General features: G+C 36.2%; 3 protein-coding genes across 4 annotated transcripts; 2 read left to right on the top strand and 1 right to left on the bottom strand.

The window, feature by feature from the left end:
• The first annotated feature begins 2,898 nt into the window (after positions 1 to 2,898).
• On the top strand, positions 2,899 to 3,988 carry LOC109193933 (uncharacterized protein At4g00950). Its single transcript, XM_019344761.1, has 2 exons — positions 2,899 to 3,596; positions 3,702 to 3,988. Exons 1-2 carry the CDS (start codon positions 3,003 to 3,005, stop codon positions 3,813 to 3,815), a joined length of 708 nt encoding a protein of 235 aa, XP_019200306.1. The 5' UTR covers positions 2,899 to 3,002; the 3' UTR covers positions 3,816 to 3,988.
• A 4,868-nt stretch (positions 3,989 to 8,856) lies between these two features.
• On the top strand, positions 8,857 to 12,231 carry LOC109193931 (protein ABIL2). Of its 2 annotated transcripts, none has more exons than XM_019344758.1 (10): positions 8,857 to 9,211; positions 9,807 to 9,937; positions 10,338 to 10,420; positions 10,518 to 10,668; positions 10,832 to 10,931; positions 11,040 to 11,096; positions 11,189 to 11,231; positions 11,310 to 11,401; positions 11,503 to 11,663; positions 11,778 to 12,231. In XM_019344758.1, the coding sequence occupies exons 2-10, from the start codon at positions 9,836 to 9,838 to the stop codon at positions 11,946 to 11,948; spliced, it is 960 nt and encodes a 319-aa protein (XP_019200303.1). In that variant the 5' UTR covers positions 8,857 to 9,211; positions 9,807 to 9,835; the 3' UTR covers positions 11,949 to 12,231. The 2 variants fall into 2 exon arrangements, with proteins under 2 accessions (XP_019200303.1, XP_019200304.1); XM_019344759.1 differs by having other exon boundaries at positions 9,801 to 9,937.
• A 105-nt stretch (positions 12,232 to 12,336) lies between these two features.
• Positions 12,337 to 13,640, bottom strand: LOC109193936. Its single transcript, XM_019344763.1, has 4 exons — positions 13,529 to 13,640; positions 13,120 to 13,192; positions 12,957 to 13,012; positions 12,337 to 12,692 (listed from the first exon to the last, which is right to left on the bottom strand). The coding sequence occupies exons 1-4, from the start codon at positions 13,570 to 13,572 to the stop codon at positions 12,578 to 12,580; spliced, it is 288 nt and encodes a 95-aa protein (XP_019200308.1). The 5' UTR covers positions 13,573 to 13,640; the 3' UTR covers positions 12,337 to 12,577.
• Positions 13,641 to 14,388: the final 748 nt, after the last annotated feature.

Genomic DNA, 14,388 nt, shown 5'->3' with positions numbered 1-14,388 from the left:
CCAAATGGGTTGATGCCTAAGGTAGTATTTGACAAGTGTGGGACTCTAAATGTAGGGTAGTAATGTAGCATCAGTTCTGTTGTTGACAACATAGTACAAGCTAAAGATCAGATGACTGAGTTTTAATATGGGATGTGATTGGTTTTGGTGTTAGACTTCTAGCATTTAGCCCCAGACAGGCATGTGTTGGTGATCTTTTAAGGATATGGATTATGCTCCAAACATATTTTATAGTCAACCAACACAGAGATGTCTGTGTTCTGTTTTATAATAATGTTAAACTGAAGAACTAATACAATTATAATGTTGAATATTCAACTCGTGTAGGGAGTTTGCGTTATGTTAAAGGGTTCTGAATCAAGTCTTCACCATATTAAGAGTTAAACTTTAGCGCCAAATTCAGAAGCCAAAACTTGAATTTTTTTCATTTTTTTTCGTGAACAGTAGAAGTTATTGTTCATTCGAAACTATTTTCTCAAATTACTTGCTATTGGTGAGTTCTTTTGTCAAATTAGTGCTACCAAATTACCAATACCTTTTCTAGTCTCCGACAACCCTGACCCATCCCTTCTCGTCGCCGGTTCAGCCTCCATGAACCACCACGTCGCTGATGCTCCGACGCCACGCGCCGGCGCATGAGGCCGTCTCCGACAGTCTTTTCTGGCAAAATTCTTCAATTCTGCTCATTGGTCCTCCGCGATTCTCTATTTAATCTTTTTTTTTTTTTTTTTTTTTGGGTGAAGTGATGGATTTGATTGTAAGATTTTTAACGAAACCCTAACATTAGAGGTCAAATCCAGCTATGATCTTTTCTAAACCTTAATTTGATTGTGTTTATTTCAATTTTCAATTTCCTGTTCTCCATTCTTTGTTTTCAAATTAGAAAAAATATACAAATAAAAACATTTTCTGCTTTTCATTTTTCCAAAAATAAGAATTTTTTCAGTTAATAAACACAAAATTGTCATTTCTCCTTTAATCGTTTTTTCCCCCTCTTTTGACTAATCAATAAAGTTACATAGTGAGAATACATTACCTTAGAAGTAGCAATAATATGTTTTCTTGTGAAGCATATTGAATTGGACATGGACCATACCAAGAAGAAAATGTGAAGTGCATTAAATGCATATATGACATTATGACCCATGGTGGAGGCTCCATAGATCAAATGGACAGTGCTCTTCACATGGTTTATTTGGACTTTTGATCATCTTTCTTCTTCAAGCTGCTCCTACACTACTAGTTCTGATCTTATCGACCTAATAACTTTGCACTCAAATTTAAGAGTCTCTAACTAACTGTTTTTGTCGAGAGATTAGTGAATGAGGTAAATTACGAAATGTGTTTCAACTAACATACAGACCCCTAATTCATGCCTCCCATTTTTGTCTTATAGGCCTCCAATCCATACTTCATCGGAACTATTGTAGATTAATTAACCAGTTGAGTTGTAGCCGACGAATTGTTATCCACATGATAATAATGCATTTATGTCTTTTTTTTTTTTTTTTTTTTTGTTCTCAAAAAAAAAAAAAAGACATAAATGCATTAGCTATTAAGGGAAAAGAAGAAAGATGTGACAAAACATCAACAATTTTAGTCGATTTAGGTATGAGAATAGATGGGAGGTGGGGCCAGTGTTAATATGCCTACCCTATCATTTAATTTATCTTCACAAATTTACCACTTATTCTTGACATTAATTGAGATAGAAGTTTATAACATTTTGCATTCATCCTACTAAGTGCATGTGCCCATCGTGCATCATTTTTTTAATCCGATAATGATAGCGTTATACGAAACAAGTAATCAAGATACTATATGTTACATTGTAGAATTTTAGTACAATAGTTTGTCTTTTATTATAAATGAACTCGGACTGTTCTCACTTAGTTGGTAATAATGTAGATGAAGTGAAATTAGAATCATGTAACATGCAAATGAAGTCCCTTATTTGTACTGACGAAGTAAAAAGTAGCACGCTAAAGATTTGTTGATGATGGAATCCATGTAACATTTTACCACTAAATGATAAAATGAATCGTGCCACGTGGTGGTTGTTAATGCAGTGATTGATTGAATGGTGGAAGATGTGACATTCTCTCCCAGTAATGCTTGACCTCAAAAGCAAAACTTAACCTCTAAGACTAGAAAATGCGCATAGGTCCATGCACCTTACAACTATTAACAAAATAAAATTTATGAACTTATTTTTTATTAGTTAATTAATTTAGACATTTAATTATACCTGGACACAATGTGTCATTTTTGTATCATTATTTTGCAGATAGAAATATTAAATGAGAAATAATGCTACATTATTAACAAATTTGCCGGCTCTCCATCAAATCTCAAATTTCATATAAATATTTTGAAATCCATTTACAAGTCCCTTTCAATATTTATTATCTAACAACAACAACACCATTGCACCACCACCCACCAAGGTGATTTCTTTTATGTTTGAATAGGATTCATCACTTTACTATGTTAAACTTTTAGTTATAATTTAAATATTGTTATGTAATCTTGATTTTTACGAGTCAACTAATACAAAAGAATTAATCAAATTAATTAAACAATAACAAAGGTTTAGCCTCTATTTACATCTTTCCCGATGCTTTGTTAGACCAGGACGTGGGACCCTTGAAGTGGGTCACACTGTTTGATTATTTTATTTCCGCGACATAATCGGATCATGAAATTTTGCTTCAAAAACGACACTTATTATTTTCCGTTGACTAATTCATGGTGTTGAAGTATGCCAGTATGGGACACAATATACCAGGAGGGCAGTTTTGTCACTTTATTGGCCCGTCAAAGGTATCCGTTAGGACCGTTACTTGGCTCGTGAATAAGAAGCGCCAGGAGCGTTTTGCACCTTCTCAGTCCCATGTCCATTTCGCTTCTCTGTTCCATTTTCACACTATCAATCAAACTCCATTTAAAGGCAGCGCAGCTGATCGGCAATGAGGGTAGGGTTCTGAGTTCTGGCGATTATCATGGCTTTTTCCGACGAGGATTACGAACCAAAAGCTACTCCCAAGCTCTCTCTGACCAAGTTCCCCATTAGCAAGCCTAGCAGAGTACCGTTAGCCGCACTCACGCCGCCGCTCCACGCGCCGGCATCTATACCGTTTCTATGGGAGGAAGCGCCGGGAAAGCCGAGAACCTCCGCCGTCGCCTGCGAAGCATCGCCGCCGCAGCCGCGGAACTCCAAGACGGTCTGCCGGAGCCTCGACTTGCCTCCTAGGTTGCTGATGAACAACGAATCGGCGGCTAAAATGACCACCACGCCCTCGCCTACCACCGTGCTGGACTGGCCGGACGTCAGCCTCTCGTCGTTCTCGTCGTTCCGAAGCGTCGAGGAAGGCCTCGTCAGGCTCCGAAAGGGAGAGAGCAAAGAGCGATCATCATCATCGCCTCCATCGTCATGGGAAAGCTCCAAGGAGAATGCAAGGGTTTGCAAGGGCAGCTTTGACTTTTCCTCCTCCGTAACCGACCCCAATTCTTACGGTAAGAGGGCGAAGAAGTTCGCAAGGGTTGGAAGAAGAAGCAGCTTCCTGAATTTCTCACGTAGCAGTTCCAGTCTTTTGGTAAGTCCAATATCGATTCCTATAGAATATATATCTTTTAGAATTGTGAGTTTTCTGGTAAATCAAAATTTTATTGATGTTTATGTTATTGATGATGAATTGCAGGCAAGCATTTATGAAAGTTTTAAGCAGGCGGTTCCGCGGAGGTGGAGACAAGAACAGATGAGACTATCCCCTGCCTTCTTGCACTTTTGCATGACAACCTCGTATACTATGTAGCCACGCATCTCTCCATCCACAATTCTACCTATCCTCCTCACCACCCACCCCTCCCCCTCTGTACCTATATATATCTATCGTCTGTACATTCATCTCCCCGCCCACAGTTCATGGCGTTCGAAGCTCACGAATATCCCAGGACACCGGGATTTTCGAAGGCAAGCCGAAGAGAAAGAAGAAGAAATGACTTGAAAATGACCAATTTGTCCTCATAATTAAATAATAAAAAATAATTTACATTTTTCCGGTGACTTTTGGCCTGTGATTTGGCCGGAAGGATCAAATCTGCTAAAAAAAAGCATACTAAAAGGACTAAATTTGTTAGTTTTAAAAGTCACGAACTGAAATTACCACCCCCCATATAGTCATAGGACCAAAAGTGTAATTTTCTCAAAATAAATATTATAGTGTTTTTTAATTTTTTTTAAATAAATCCGGTTAGAACCGACAGTTCCAACCGGAATCGTCGGTTCTGAACTGGAACCGTGGTATAAGGTTCCGGTTCCGATTTCGCCATCCACGGAATCGGAACCGGACCTGTGGTCACCCCTAGGTGTGAAGATGAGTCAACTTGCCCCATGGTGAACTAGTTTGAGAGTTGCTTGTTTGAAAACTCGTTAGGTTTCTCTAAACTTGACTCACATAACGGTACATGGGTGGGAGTAAATGAGTTGGCAAATTTCTATATACTGTAGATTCATAATATTTCTAATTAAAAAAAAATTATTTTTCACATATCGTTAACGACGTTTTTCCTTTCGCAATCGCATTGTTTCGTCTTTAGTATAAATCTACAGTGTAGAAATTATGAATCTATATTATATAAATTATGAATCTACAGTATATAAATTATGAATTTACAGCATTAGGTTTGTGAACATGTGATAGAGCTATATGGAGTTAATTCCAGTAATAGTCCTCCGACTATTGTGATTTTTCAAAATTAGTCATTGTCTTTTAATTTGGACAAAAAAGACACTTGACTTTCAGATTTGTTCCAGCATTGGTCTTTCGTTAACTTTCAGTTAGTTGGGGGTTAGTGTAGGGGCTAAAATGGTCATTTCATTAGCTTGACTCCTTCCTCATGTTCGTGAGTATACGAATGTATTAAAAATAGATGAGCAAAATGAAAAACTCCATTGTTTCTCATCTATTTGCCGGCGGCTGCTGCCAAAAGAGGCGGTAAAGCTGCTGTGGCCTCGTCCAAGGCCGTAGCGGCGGTGACTGCAGCGGAGAACGGCAGTGCGAGCGTCGACAATTTGGCCAACGGAGTTGGGGAGCTCCAGATATCCGATCGGACGTGTACGGCATTCCGTGTTCGCATCCTCGGTCTAGAGATATTCGGATGAGGTTTCTGATCTACTTTTCGGATCTCACGTTATCGAATTCTCTGTTGTCAGGAGCATTTGCCTTGATTTTGTTTCAGTTTTGCATGTCATTGATTGTACGTTACCAAATAGTGTGTATAATTCAAAAGGATTAGCTTATTACTGACGAGAACATTTGCTGGATAATATTGGTTTTACTTGCCGAAGCAATGGGGCTTACTAGTTTTGGTTTGAAAATGGTGTTAAAGAACAATGCTGTTGATTAATATGCACCATATTTTGAGTAACAATTAGCCAATTATGCACATAAGATGTAATAATGAATAAAATGTTGTTGATTTATAGTATTTTATATTTAAAACTAGAGAAGCTTGAACCAATGATACTCGTGTCCAACAGAACCCACTCTTCTTGCTGCCATGGTTTGCTTGGGCTGAATGGCTGTGATAAATCCACTCTTCTTGCTGCCATAGGATGTCGGAAACTTCACATACCAGAGCATATGTATATTTACTACCTCAGTCGTGAGATTGAAGCATCTGTCATGTCTTCACGGGAGGATGTCATCGATCTGCTGTGATGAAGAAAGGTTGAAATTAGAGAAAGAAGCTGAATCTGATGAAATGACCATTTTAACCCCTGCATTAACACCTAACAAAGTGAAAGTTAACGGAAGGACTAATGGTGGAACAAATTTGAAAGTCAAGTGTCTTTTTCGTCCAAATTAAAAGACGGGGACCAATTCTGGAAAATCACAATAGTTGGAGGACTATTGCTGGAATTAACTCAGCTATATGTTTATAATTTTATAAATTTTATAAATATATGTTCATAATTATAGAGCTATAATTTTCGATATTCCCAATTATTAAACTCTATATTCACAAATCACATAACTATATGTTCATAATTTGATAATTATACAGTTTATAAATTATGAATCTACAGTACAGATATTATAAATTTGCAATATAGAAATTATAAATTTACTGTATTTAAATTATGAATTTACGGTATAGAAATTATGAATCTACAATTTAAAAATTAAGAATCTGGAACGTTGCCCACCTTACAAGGTTGGCACGGTTGCACCAATCGTTATGCTGTGCATCCGTATGCACTATGCATGGTGCATACGGATGCCAAAACGACGTCGTTTTATTAAAAAACGCGCGTCTCCCCTTAAAAAAAATTCAGGTTCGATTCCCAGCACGGCCTGGAACAGGAACGGCGGCCAGTGGCTGTATTCTTTTTTTTTTTTTAATTTTATTTTATTTATTTATTTTAATAATTAAATAGGTAACATGTTATTAATCTGTAAAGAAAGTTAATTGAACAAATTTAACTCGTAGATTAATTTATTTGACACTTAATTTAGTTCATGATAAAAATTAAGCACTTCGCAGTTGTAAATGGACCTATTTGACACTTATGTCAAAAAAAAAAAAAAAAAAGTTTACTAGTTAATATTTGTGACATGAGAGAAGGACAGGAAATGATTCTCATGGGGTGGGGTTGACAGTCCGTCATTCACGGCGTAAAGTAAATTATTATAAGTATTGGAAAGAGACAAAGGGCAAAACGAAATGAAGAAAAAGCTTGATTGATGGAGGGTTAGTGGTGGCCCATTTTCATACTCTAATCACTATACTATGGAAATTAACTACAGTTTTGGTTTAGGATAATAATAATTAAAGCCATTGAGTCAGTCTATCCCTTAAATTATCAATTAGGTAGGAGTAAAAGTGAAGTGATAGCTTTTTCAACAATAATTAAAATGTACTCTATAATAAGTTTTGTTTAAGTTGAAATTAATAGTTGAACTTAATATTTATTATTTATATATTATATACTCAATAGAATTGTAATAGCCAAACATACACCTTGTGTTAAAATATCATCTCTGTGACTCTTTTTGCGGTGGTGAGATATTGGCTCTTTGAACTAATAGGGTCAATAGTACTAAAAAAAATAGAGTTCTAATAATTACAGACATAACTGTAACTATTCTTAAACTTTAAATTGATTTGTTGAAGTGATCATTTTTGGTAAGTAAAATCGAAGTTGTTGGACGAATATGAAAATCTTCTTCTTTTAATCTTGTTTAATGTCTTTTGTTAAACCCGAGAGAAATTCGAACTCAGCTAAAGCGATTACTCCGATTAGTGGACAAAATTATTCATCTGTTAGTCTATAATTCTATCTCTATGTCTGATTGGCATGGAGTGATTTTTTCACCCTCATTTATAATGATGTCATATCTAAATAATATAATTCTATATTTCTCAAAAAAAAAAAAAAAAGGGAAAACTGATTGACTATTGTGCACTAGCCTAAATCTTACAAAGTGTGTTAGTCGATTGATTAAGATGATAGGACATCATGAAAGTCAAAACTCGAGTCTTATTTGAAAGTAATTTTAATAACATTACAATATACATATAGATTTCAACCGTGAATATATACAGATTAACAAAAGGGAGATTGATGATGTTTGGTCAAACGTGGAAGTGTGATCGGCGAGCATTATATTACATGATTGGCGTGTGGGTCGGAGATAGGACTTAGGAGGGTTTTGAGGTGAAATGATGTCGACGCCTATCCTTTGCGACCCGGAACTGAAACCTATTCGATTGCGGCCTTGCGGTTGGTAAAGCAGGTGAGGAAAAAACATTTCTTTCATATTATTTTCAACATCTCAAATTGAATCCAATGTTCTATTAGATTGTTACTTGTGACATGACATTGTTGTTAGAAACTTAGAATGTAATCGCGCCTTGTTTGAATGATCTTTTTGTCTACCATTATTGCGAGTGCAAAAGGCTAGGTTTTGTTTAACAATCAGCAGTTAGTGGATAGGAAATTGTGTTAGCGGTTTAATCAGCGAATTGTATCAGTTAAATTAATTTTATTATTCTGCGATTCCGAAATATCAAATATGAATTGAAGAAATTTCTTCCATGCATTAAATCACTCATATAGGACAACTCCCATTAGCCCTCAATTGGTGTCTCTAGTTTCCAGTCTCTTCATTGTTCTGCCATCTTCACACTCAATATTAAAAGCTTTGTCCTTGACAAATTAAATAGAAAAAATAAAGAAAAAAACAGAGTTTCTCTCTACAAAATTAAATGTTGTTATTTAACCTCATCTGCGTGTGTAATAAAGAATTGGTAGCTGCCTAGACATTGGCAGAGGGGGTCATTGAATTCCAGTATTCCACAGTATTTAAATATTGTGAAATGAAGATGCAGGAAAATGGGGAGGGCCCCACAGAAACAGGCAATGATTAGAAACGGGAAAAGAGATTTTGGGTGGGTGATTGCAACCAAGGGAATGAGAATGAGACCACAGAGCTCCACTGGTAGTATGCTTTCTTTTCTCCCTTATTATCTCAAGGTGTACTAGATAAATATCGTTTTGTGATTTTAATTAGTAAACAAGTTTAGATGTGGATTATATAAATTTTGTTTTGTAATTTTAATCAATAAATAAGCTTAAATTACTTATAGCTAATTGGCTTAAACTAAAAAGGTTAATAAATCATTTCTATTAAGAGTCAAATTTTGTAATTTTATGATTATTAAGTTAATAATTTGACCAATTTAGTAAGAATTGCTCTCGATTTGTTTGCTTTTTTGAGCAGCAGACGTGCTAGCCTTGATGCACGGCTGTCCCCATTTTCTCCTTCTCTTTTGCCCCCTTTTGTTTTCAGACAACCTCTCTCCACTCATCTTTGTCTTTGCATTCCTATTTCCTAGTCCTCAAAAAATCAGAAAAGAAAAAAAAGCCCTTATGCTTGTCGTTTTCCTTTTGATTTAGTCAAAATTCTTGAAACCAAGCTGCTCATATTGTCATGTCTATTTGGTTTTCATTATCAATCCCCCCCATTTTTGGTCTCCACTTACTCATGCTTTTTGAATCCCACTGAAGTGGGTTCCTGTTTACTTGTTCTCTAGCCATTATAAAGAATTTCAAATTGGTTTCTTTTTATTTGTTCCACAGTGCTTCAAATCCCACTGTCTTGGCTGCTCAAGAAAGCCAAAGAAAATCTGAAATTTGCCACAGGTGAGCTCTTGTCTTCATCTATAACCTATATGGTTGCCAATTTTGCTTTAAAGTTCTCTCTTCTTTTTAAATGAAAGATTGCAGCTTTTTTATGGGTTTTGTGGAGGTATATACTGTAGTGATTTGTTTTCCTAGGAGAATGAGAACTTGTTGGTGAAGGTATTGGCATTTTCAAAAAATGACAGTTCTGAAGTTTAGTAATTTTTTTAATCTGGGAATATTCTCAGTGATAATGAAAAGACATTATCTTGATTCTTGACTTCATATTTTCTGAATTTCTTGTTGTCCCTGTCTGGTTTAAACTGTTTTTGTTGGCTTGTTCTTTATTACCTTAATTTTTTTTTAAGGTTTGAACTAGAATTATATTATAAGTTAATTATGTTGTTGGCAGAGAAAAAAACAAGGAATTATTATTGTTTGTAAATCAGATTAGTTACTAAGTGCTGGTTTTAGTTGAGAAGACCATTTCTTTCTCTTTTTTCTGGTTGGGTACATCAAAAGAATGCAGTTTTAAGAACTGGGATTGCCCTAAACTGTCATTTATTTATTACTTGAGTGTTAAATATTGGAGGGTAATTTGTGATGGTAGTTGCAGGATAAGGACATTGTACCAATTGCTACTAAATGGAGACCTTAACTACCACTGCAATGCCCTTCCCTCGAGAGCCAGCAAATTATGACGAGGTATCAATGCAGCAAAGCGTGCTGTTCTCCGACAGTCTTAAGGTACTTTTATACGCTGCTCGGTTTATGTTTCACTTTCTTGTGGTTCTCGCCTTCTCGGTGCTTGGTTTTCTTCTTTCGGTGAAGTTAGGAGGTACTAATTTGGGTCGTAAATGGTGAATAGATCATCGTTAATGTTGCATCATGACTCTTGCAAAAGAGTTTTTAGTGGCATGTTTTAATAGCATTCAATCTGTGTTGTTGATCATTTTCACTCTTAGTATGAATCTAGATATCAAAGAAATGATAAAAATGGAGGATGTTTACTTTCATATACTTTTCAAAAGTCGGACTTCCAAACTACAGGCTTACTTAGCAAAGGAATTATTCAAATCCTTTAGTATTATTGTAGCTAATATCGTTATTGTAAGAATTATTCATCCTTGCAATTTGTACTTTTCAGGACTTGAAGAATCTCAGGAAACAACTCTACTCTGCAGCTGAATATTTTGAGTTATCGTACTCCAACGATGACCAAAAACATGTGTGAGTCAACTGTTTAACTTTGCGGAAGGTCCCATTTTCCTCCTTCCTGCTTGACCTCTAGTACTTGTTTTGGTTCTGAAGTTTTCTTTACATACAGAGTGGTAAATACATTGAAAGATTATGCCATTAAAGCTCTTGTGAACACCGTTGATCATTTGGGCTCCGTGACTTATAAGGTCAATGATCTATTAGACGAAAAAGTAGATGAAGTTTCTGGAACTGAACTTCGGGTATCTTCCATTGAGCAGGTGATAGCGATTTCTTTGTTCGTTCTTTTTGCTTTCTGAGAACCACATGTATATGTTCTGTGGAAGTAGTAACTGTCTTGCTAGTGCCTTTTTAGTGTCAATATGTGCTTAAAATGCTGAGATTTTTAATTTCTTTAACATGGTTTCTTTCATCGTTGTTTAGAGACTAAGGTCATGCCAGGGATATATTGATCGCGAGGGTCTTTCACAGCAATCGTTAGTTATAAATACTCCTAAGTACCATAAACGATACATCTTGCCAGGTATTTGTTATTTTACTCTCTTACATTTATTTGAGAAGAGAAAACAAAAAAACAGAGAACAGTTTCTGTTAGTAAACGGGCCCTAATGATCTCGATTTCCTTTCTTAGTTGGTGAAGCGTTGCGTGGTCTTGATGCAGAAGATGACTGGAATCAGTTTCGAAATGGTAGAATGCTGGATGCTTTAGTTTCTTCTTCTGTTTTTTCTCCCGTCTAGCTGATAACATCAATGTGATTATGATTTGATATTTCCTTGCAGCTGTTCGTGCAACGATTACAGAAGCTCCATCATCTGCAGTTGTGTAAGTAGTGAGAGAGTATGTGTAGTTTATAAAACTGGTAACTCGAGTCATCAATAACTAACGTGTTGAAAGGTGCAGAAAAGGGCGCTCTCCATCACCTTCTCCACGACTTTCTCACCAACAACCTCGTGATTTCTCGTTCTCGAAGACCATGCCAAGAAGAGAACTAGGTTTGTTCCCCGCTTCTTCTTGCATTGTCATTCTCCTTTAGACCAAATGGTGTTGGTTATATATTTGTTGTTCTTTGTTGTGTTCTCTTTTGATGGAACAGAGAAGCGGACAGTGTCACCACACCGTTTTCCTCTTCTACGAACAGCATCTTTCGCCAGCAGGTCCACTACGCCTAAAACATCTCGCCCAACCACCCCAAAAGGCTCCCGGTCAACCACCCCAAATTCAAGTCGACCAACCACTCCAAACCCCAGACGCCTGGTAAAATTCTTCGGACCTTTTCTTCATTCCTACATTAAATCTACCAATACCTGTTTACTTGGAGCTCAATATTTGGAATTTACGATTCTTGGATACTTTTTGGTGGTGGACCAGTATCCTGCAGAACCTCGCAAATCAGCCTCAATGCGGCTCCATGCTGAAAAAGATATACCAAGAGATTCCGATGAGTACCCCAGCAAAAGTAAACGCCTTCTTAAATCTTTGCTTAGCCGACGCAAATCAAAGAAAGATGAAGTGCTATATACATACCTCGATGAATACTGACGATACACGATCAATCAATACAATCCCTTTAAGCAAAGAAGAAACTCGGGCATGCTCCCTTCACTCAAATTTATCATGATTTTGCAGTGTTACAGAGTATATTACATTTCAAAGTCCATTACAATGTATCCTTGAAAATCTGTTTACTAGTAGAGTTATAAGGTGTAATCTTGATTGTGAAGAAGATATGTATAAACAGTTTCCTCAAACAATTGCAGAACTTTTCATTGTTGTCAAAGCAAATGTTCAACACAGTTGTAAATAATACTCATTTATTTTTTGGCTGACGAGAGAAATCCACAACCACTACTCGACAGGGGTAAACTCCCCCCTTGAAATTGCTAGACATGTAAATAATACTCCTTTTATATTCAGTAATCGCTAGACATGTAGAATAACAGTTCAATATCTGCTTTAAAGATTTCAGTTCTCTCCATCTACAAGAAAACTAAATCAAACCTTTCATACAAGAAAAACCCCACAAGAATGCGAGATTTCCTTGGAGCCATGTAAATCCACCAAACACTAAACTACGGGGTTTCATTAAACAATAGTACAATACAAGAAGCCATCGACAATAAAAAACCATAAAGTAGCCAACTCGTGTCCAACAATGTCGAGTGTATCTATCATACTTCTATAACTGGACCAAATTCTTCAATGGTTTTAGTGGCAAGTGTAAGAACATCTACAAAAGCACTAAATGATGCACGAAGAAACCTAGCTTCCGTGGCCTCAAAATGCCTGCCAACAGAACGGGGAAGAGTTGGAATACGAAAATTTACACACTAATGGCATAGAATATTCACAAGCATAAACCAAACCAAATTATGGTCATACTTTCAGTAAACATAAGATGCGGTCTCATAGCTTAACATTTATGTCCCAATCACTTTCTGGAGTTTAGAATGTGTAAGTAGATATGCTGGTATGATAATATAACAGATTAACAAGTTACATGTTCGATATGTAGAGATTCAATGCAGAGGAGTAAGAGCGAGTACTCACACTAAAAGCTTCCCATCTGAAGCCGACATTACCCTTTTCACCTTATCAGGCTGCAACTGCAATTGAAATAAAAATCGCAACGAAAATCAAGTTTTCAGTCATAATACAAGCAAAGCTTTATATTATGAAGCAAAATAGAGTTATGATGATAGTGAAATCCTACCTCCTTATCAACAGACAAAGCTGTATAGATAATTTGAGCATGTTCTTGAGATCCAAGATTTACTTCCAACTCACTGCACACCACACAGCAACTCATAAACTCATAGTGTTAACAGATAAGAATATCACTATTGCAATAGTAAGTTACAGCCAATCCTTAAAACAACATTTTGGGACAATCATGAAAATCTCAAAAAAGACGAAAGACATGAACTTTTATATTCCATTTGAGCTCTGGGAAAGGCAAGAATATCGCAAAACTGCAAACAAAAAACAAAAAGATAGGAACTTTTCCATACATTCAAACAAAGAACACAGAAAAATCAGATTTTTGCAACACATTCTTGATTACGCTAGCATATATAAATAGCACAAAGTGAGTGTGAGAGAGAGAGAGAGAGAGAGTTTACCAGCTGAATTCCCATTTCGACTGGGCATCTGTTGTCGCTGCCATATCTGAACTCTGAAACAAGCAACAACGACTTTGGGAGAGGCAAGAATAGGGTTTTTGCCTTTTTGGCTTTAAAAAAACCCTACTGCGCATTAAACCGGGTCCACTGTTTTTTTACTGGTTCTGATTTTTTTTTTAATACTACTGACTCTGTTACAATGTAGTATATGTTCATAACTACCTTCCCAACCTACCAGTTCTGTTTTTTATTTTTATATTTTAAAAAAAATTCTGAAACATGTAAATTAAGAAATAACTGTTCTTCAATCTTCACAATCAGTTTTGGCTGTTTTTTTTAAAAAGAAAAATTTAAGAAGAGTTTTATTGTATTTAATTCATATTTTAACCATGAAAGTAATATTTTTTTGTGTGACGAGAGAAACCTGTAATCACTACTTAACCTCACTTTGTAACTCTAACCGATAAAAAACTACAAAGAGGTAAACCAACCTAGGTTACCATGACCGGCTTAGTAATCGAACATGTAATTTTGTGGTTACTAGGTTAACCAACTTGGCTGAGTTGCTCAATATTTGTTTACTAATAAGAGTGCAACAATTGGTTTTTCTTATTTTAGGGGATGATCATCCCTTGACTCTTTTATGTTGTCGTGTTTGCTTCAATTTCTGTGCGAAGAGTTTAAGCCAATCAGAATATTCCTGTGGCATATTAGTATATTACCCATCTTGGCCCAGCAGCATTGCTATATTATTGATTGCTTGCCAGGAAACAATGGCCATAATTCTCTACCTTTGCTCAGTGTTCACCCAACAATCTTTCCTTCCCTTTCTTTAAAACTTGAAAGCTTTCCTATCTGTC

This window comes from Ipomoea nil, unplaced genomic scaffold (assembly GCF_001879475.1).
Source record: "Ipomoea nil cultivar Tokyo-kokei standard unplaced genomic scaffold, Asagao_1.1 scaffold1932, whole genome shotgun sequence".
Taxonomy (NCBI): domain Eukaryota; kingdom Viridiplantae; phylum Streptophyta; class Magnoliopsida; order Solanales; family Convolvulaceae; genus Ipomoea; species Ipomoea nil.
Note: the sequence above shows the minus strand (reverse complement) of the source record. Positions and strands in the feature narration are given on the sequence as shown.

Bases quoted from the DNA above. Each gene is read 5' to 3' on its own strand.
- LOC109193933 (XM_019344761.1), top strand. From the start codon at position 3,003: ATGGCTTTTTCCGACGAGGATTACGAACCAAAAGCTACTCCCAAGCTC. The intron at 3,597-3,701 runs GTAAGTCCAATA...GATGAATTGCAG, and splicing joins GTAGCAGTTCCAGTCTTTTG to GCAAGCATTTATGAAAGTTT.
- LOC109193931 (XM_019344758.1), top strand. From the start codon at position 9,836: ATGGAGACCTTAACTACCACTGCAATGCCCTTCCCTCGAGAGCCAGCA. The intron at 10,932-11,039 runs GTATTTGTTATT...TTCCTTTCTTAG, and splicing joins TAAACGATACATCTTGCCAG to TTGGTGAAGCGTTGCGTGGT. The intron at 11,402-11,502 runs GTTTGTTCCCCG...TTGATGGAACAG, and splicing joins CATGCCAAGAAGAGAACTAG to AGAAGCGGACAGTGTCACCA.
- LOC109193936 (XM_019344763.1), bottom strand. From the start codon at position 13,572: ATGGCAGCGACAACAGATGCCCAGTCGAAATGGGAATTCAGCTG. The intron at 13,193-13,528 runs GTAAACTCTCTC...TGTGGTGTGCAG, and splicing joins TCGAAATGGGAATTCAGCTG to TGAGTTGGAAGTAAATCTTG. The intron at 13,013-13,119 runs GTAGGATTTCAC...TTTCAATTGCAG, and splicing joins CTTTGTCTGTTGATAAGGAG to TTGCAGCCTGATAAGGTGAA.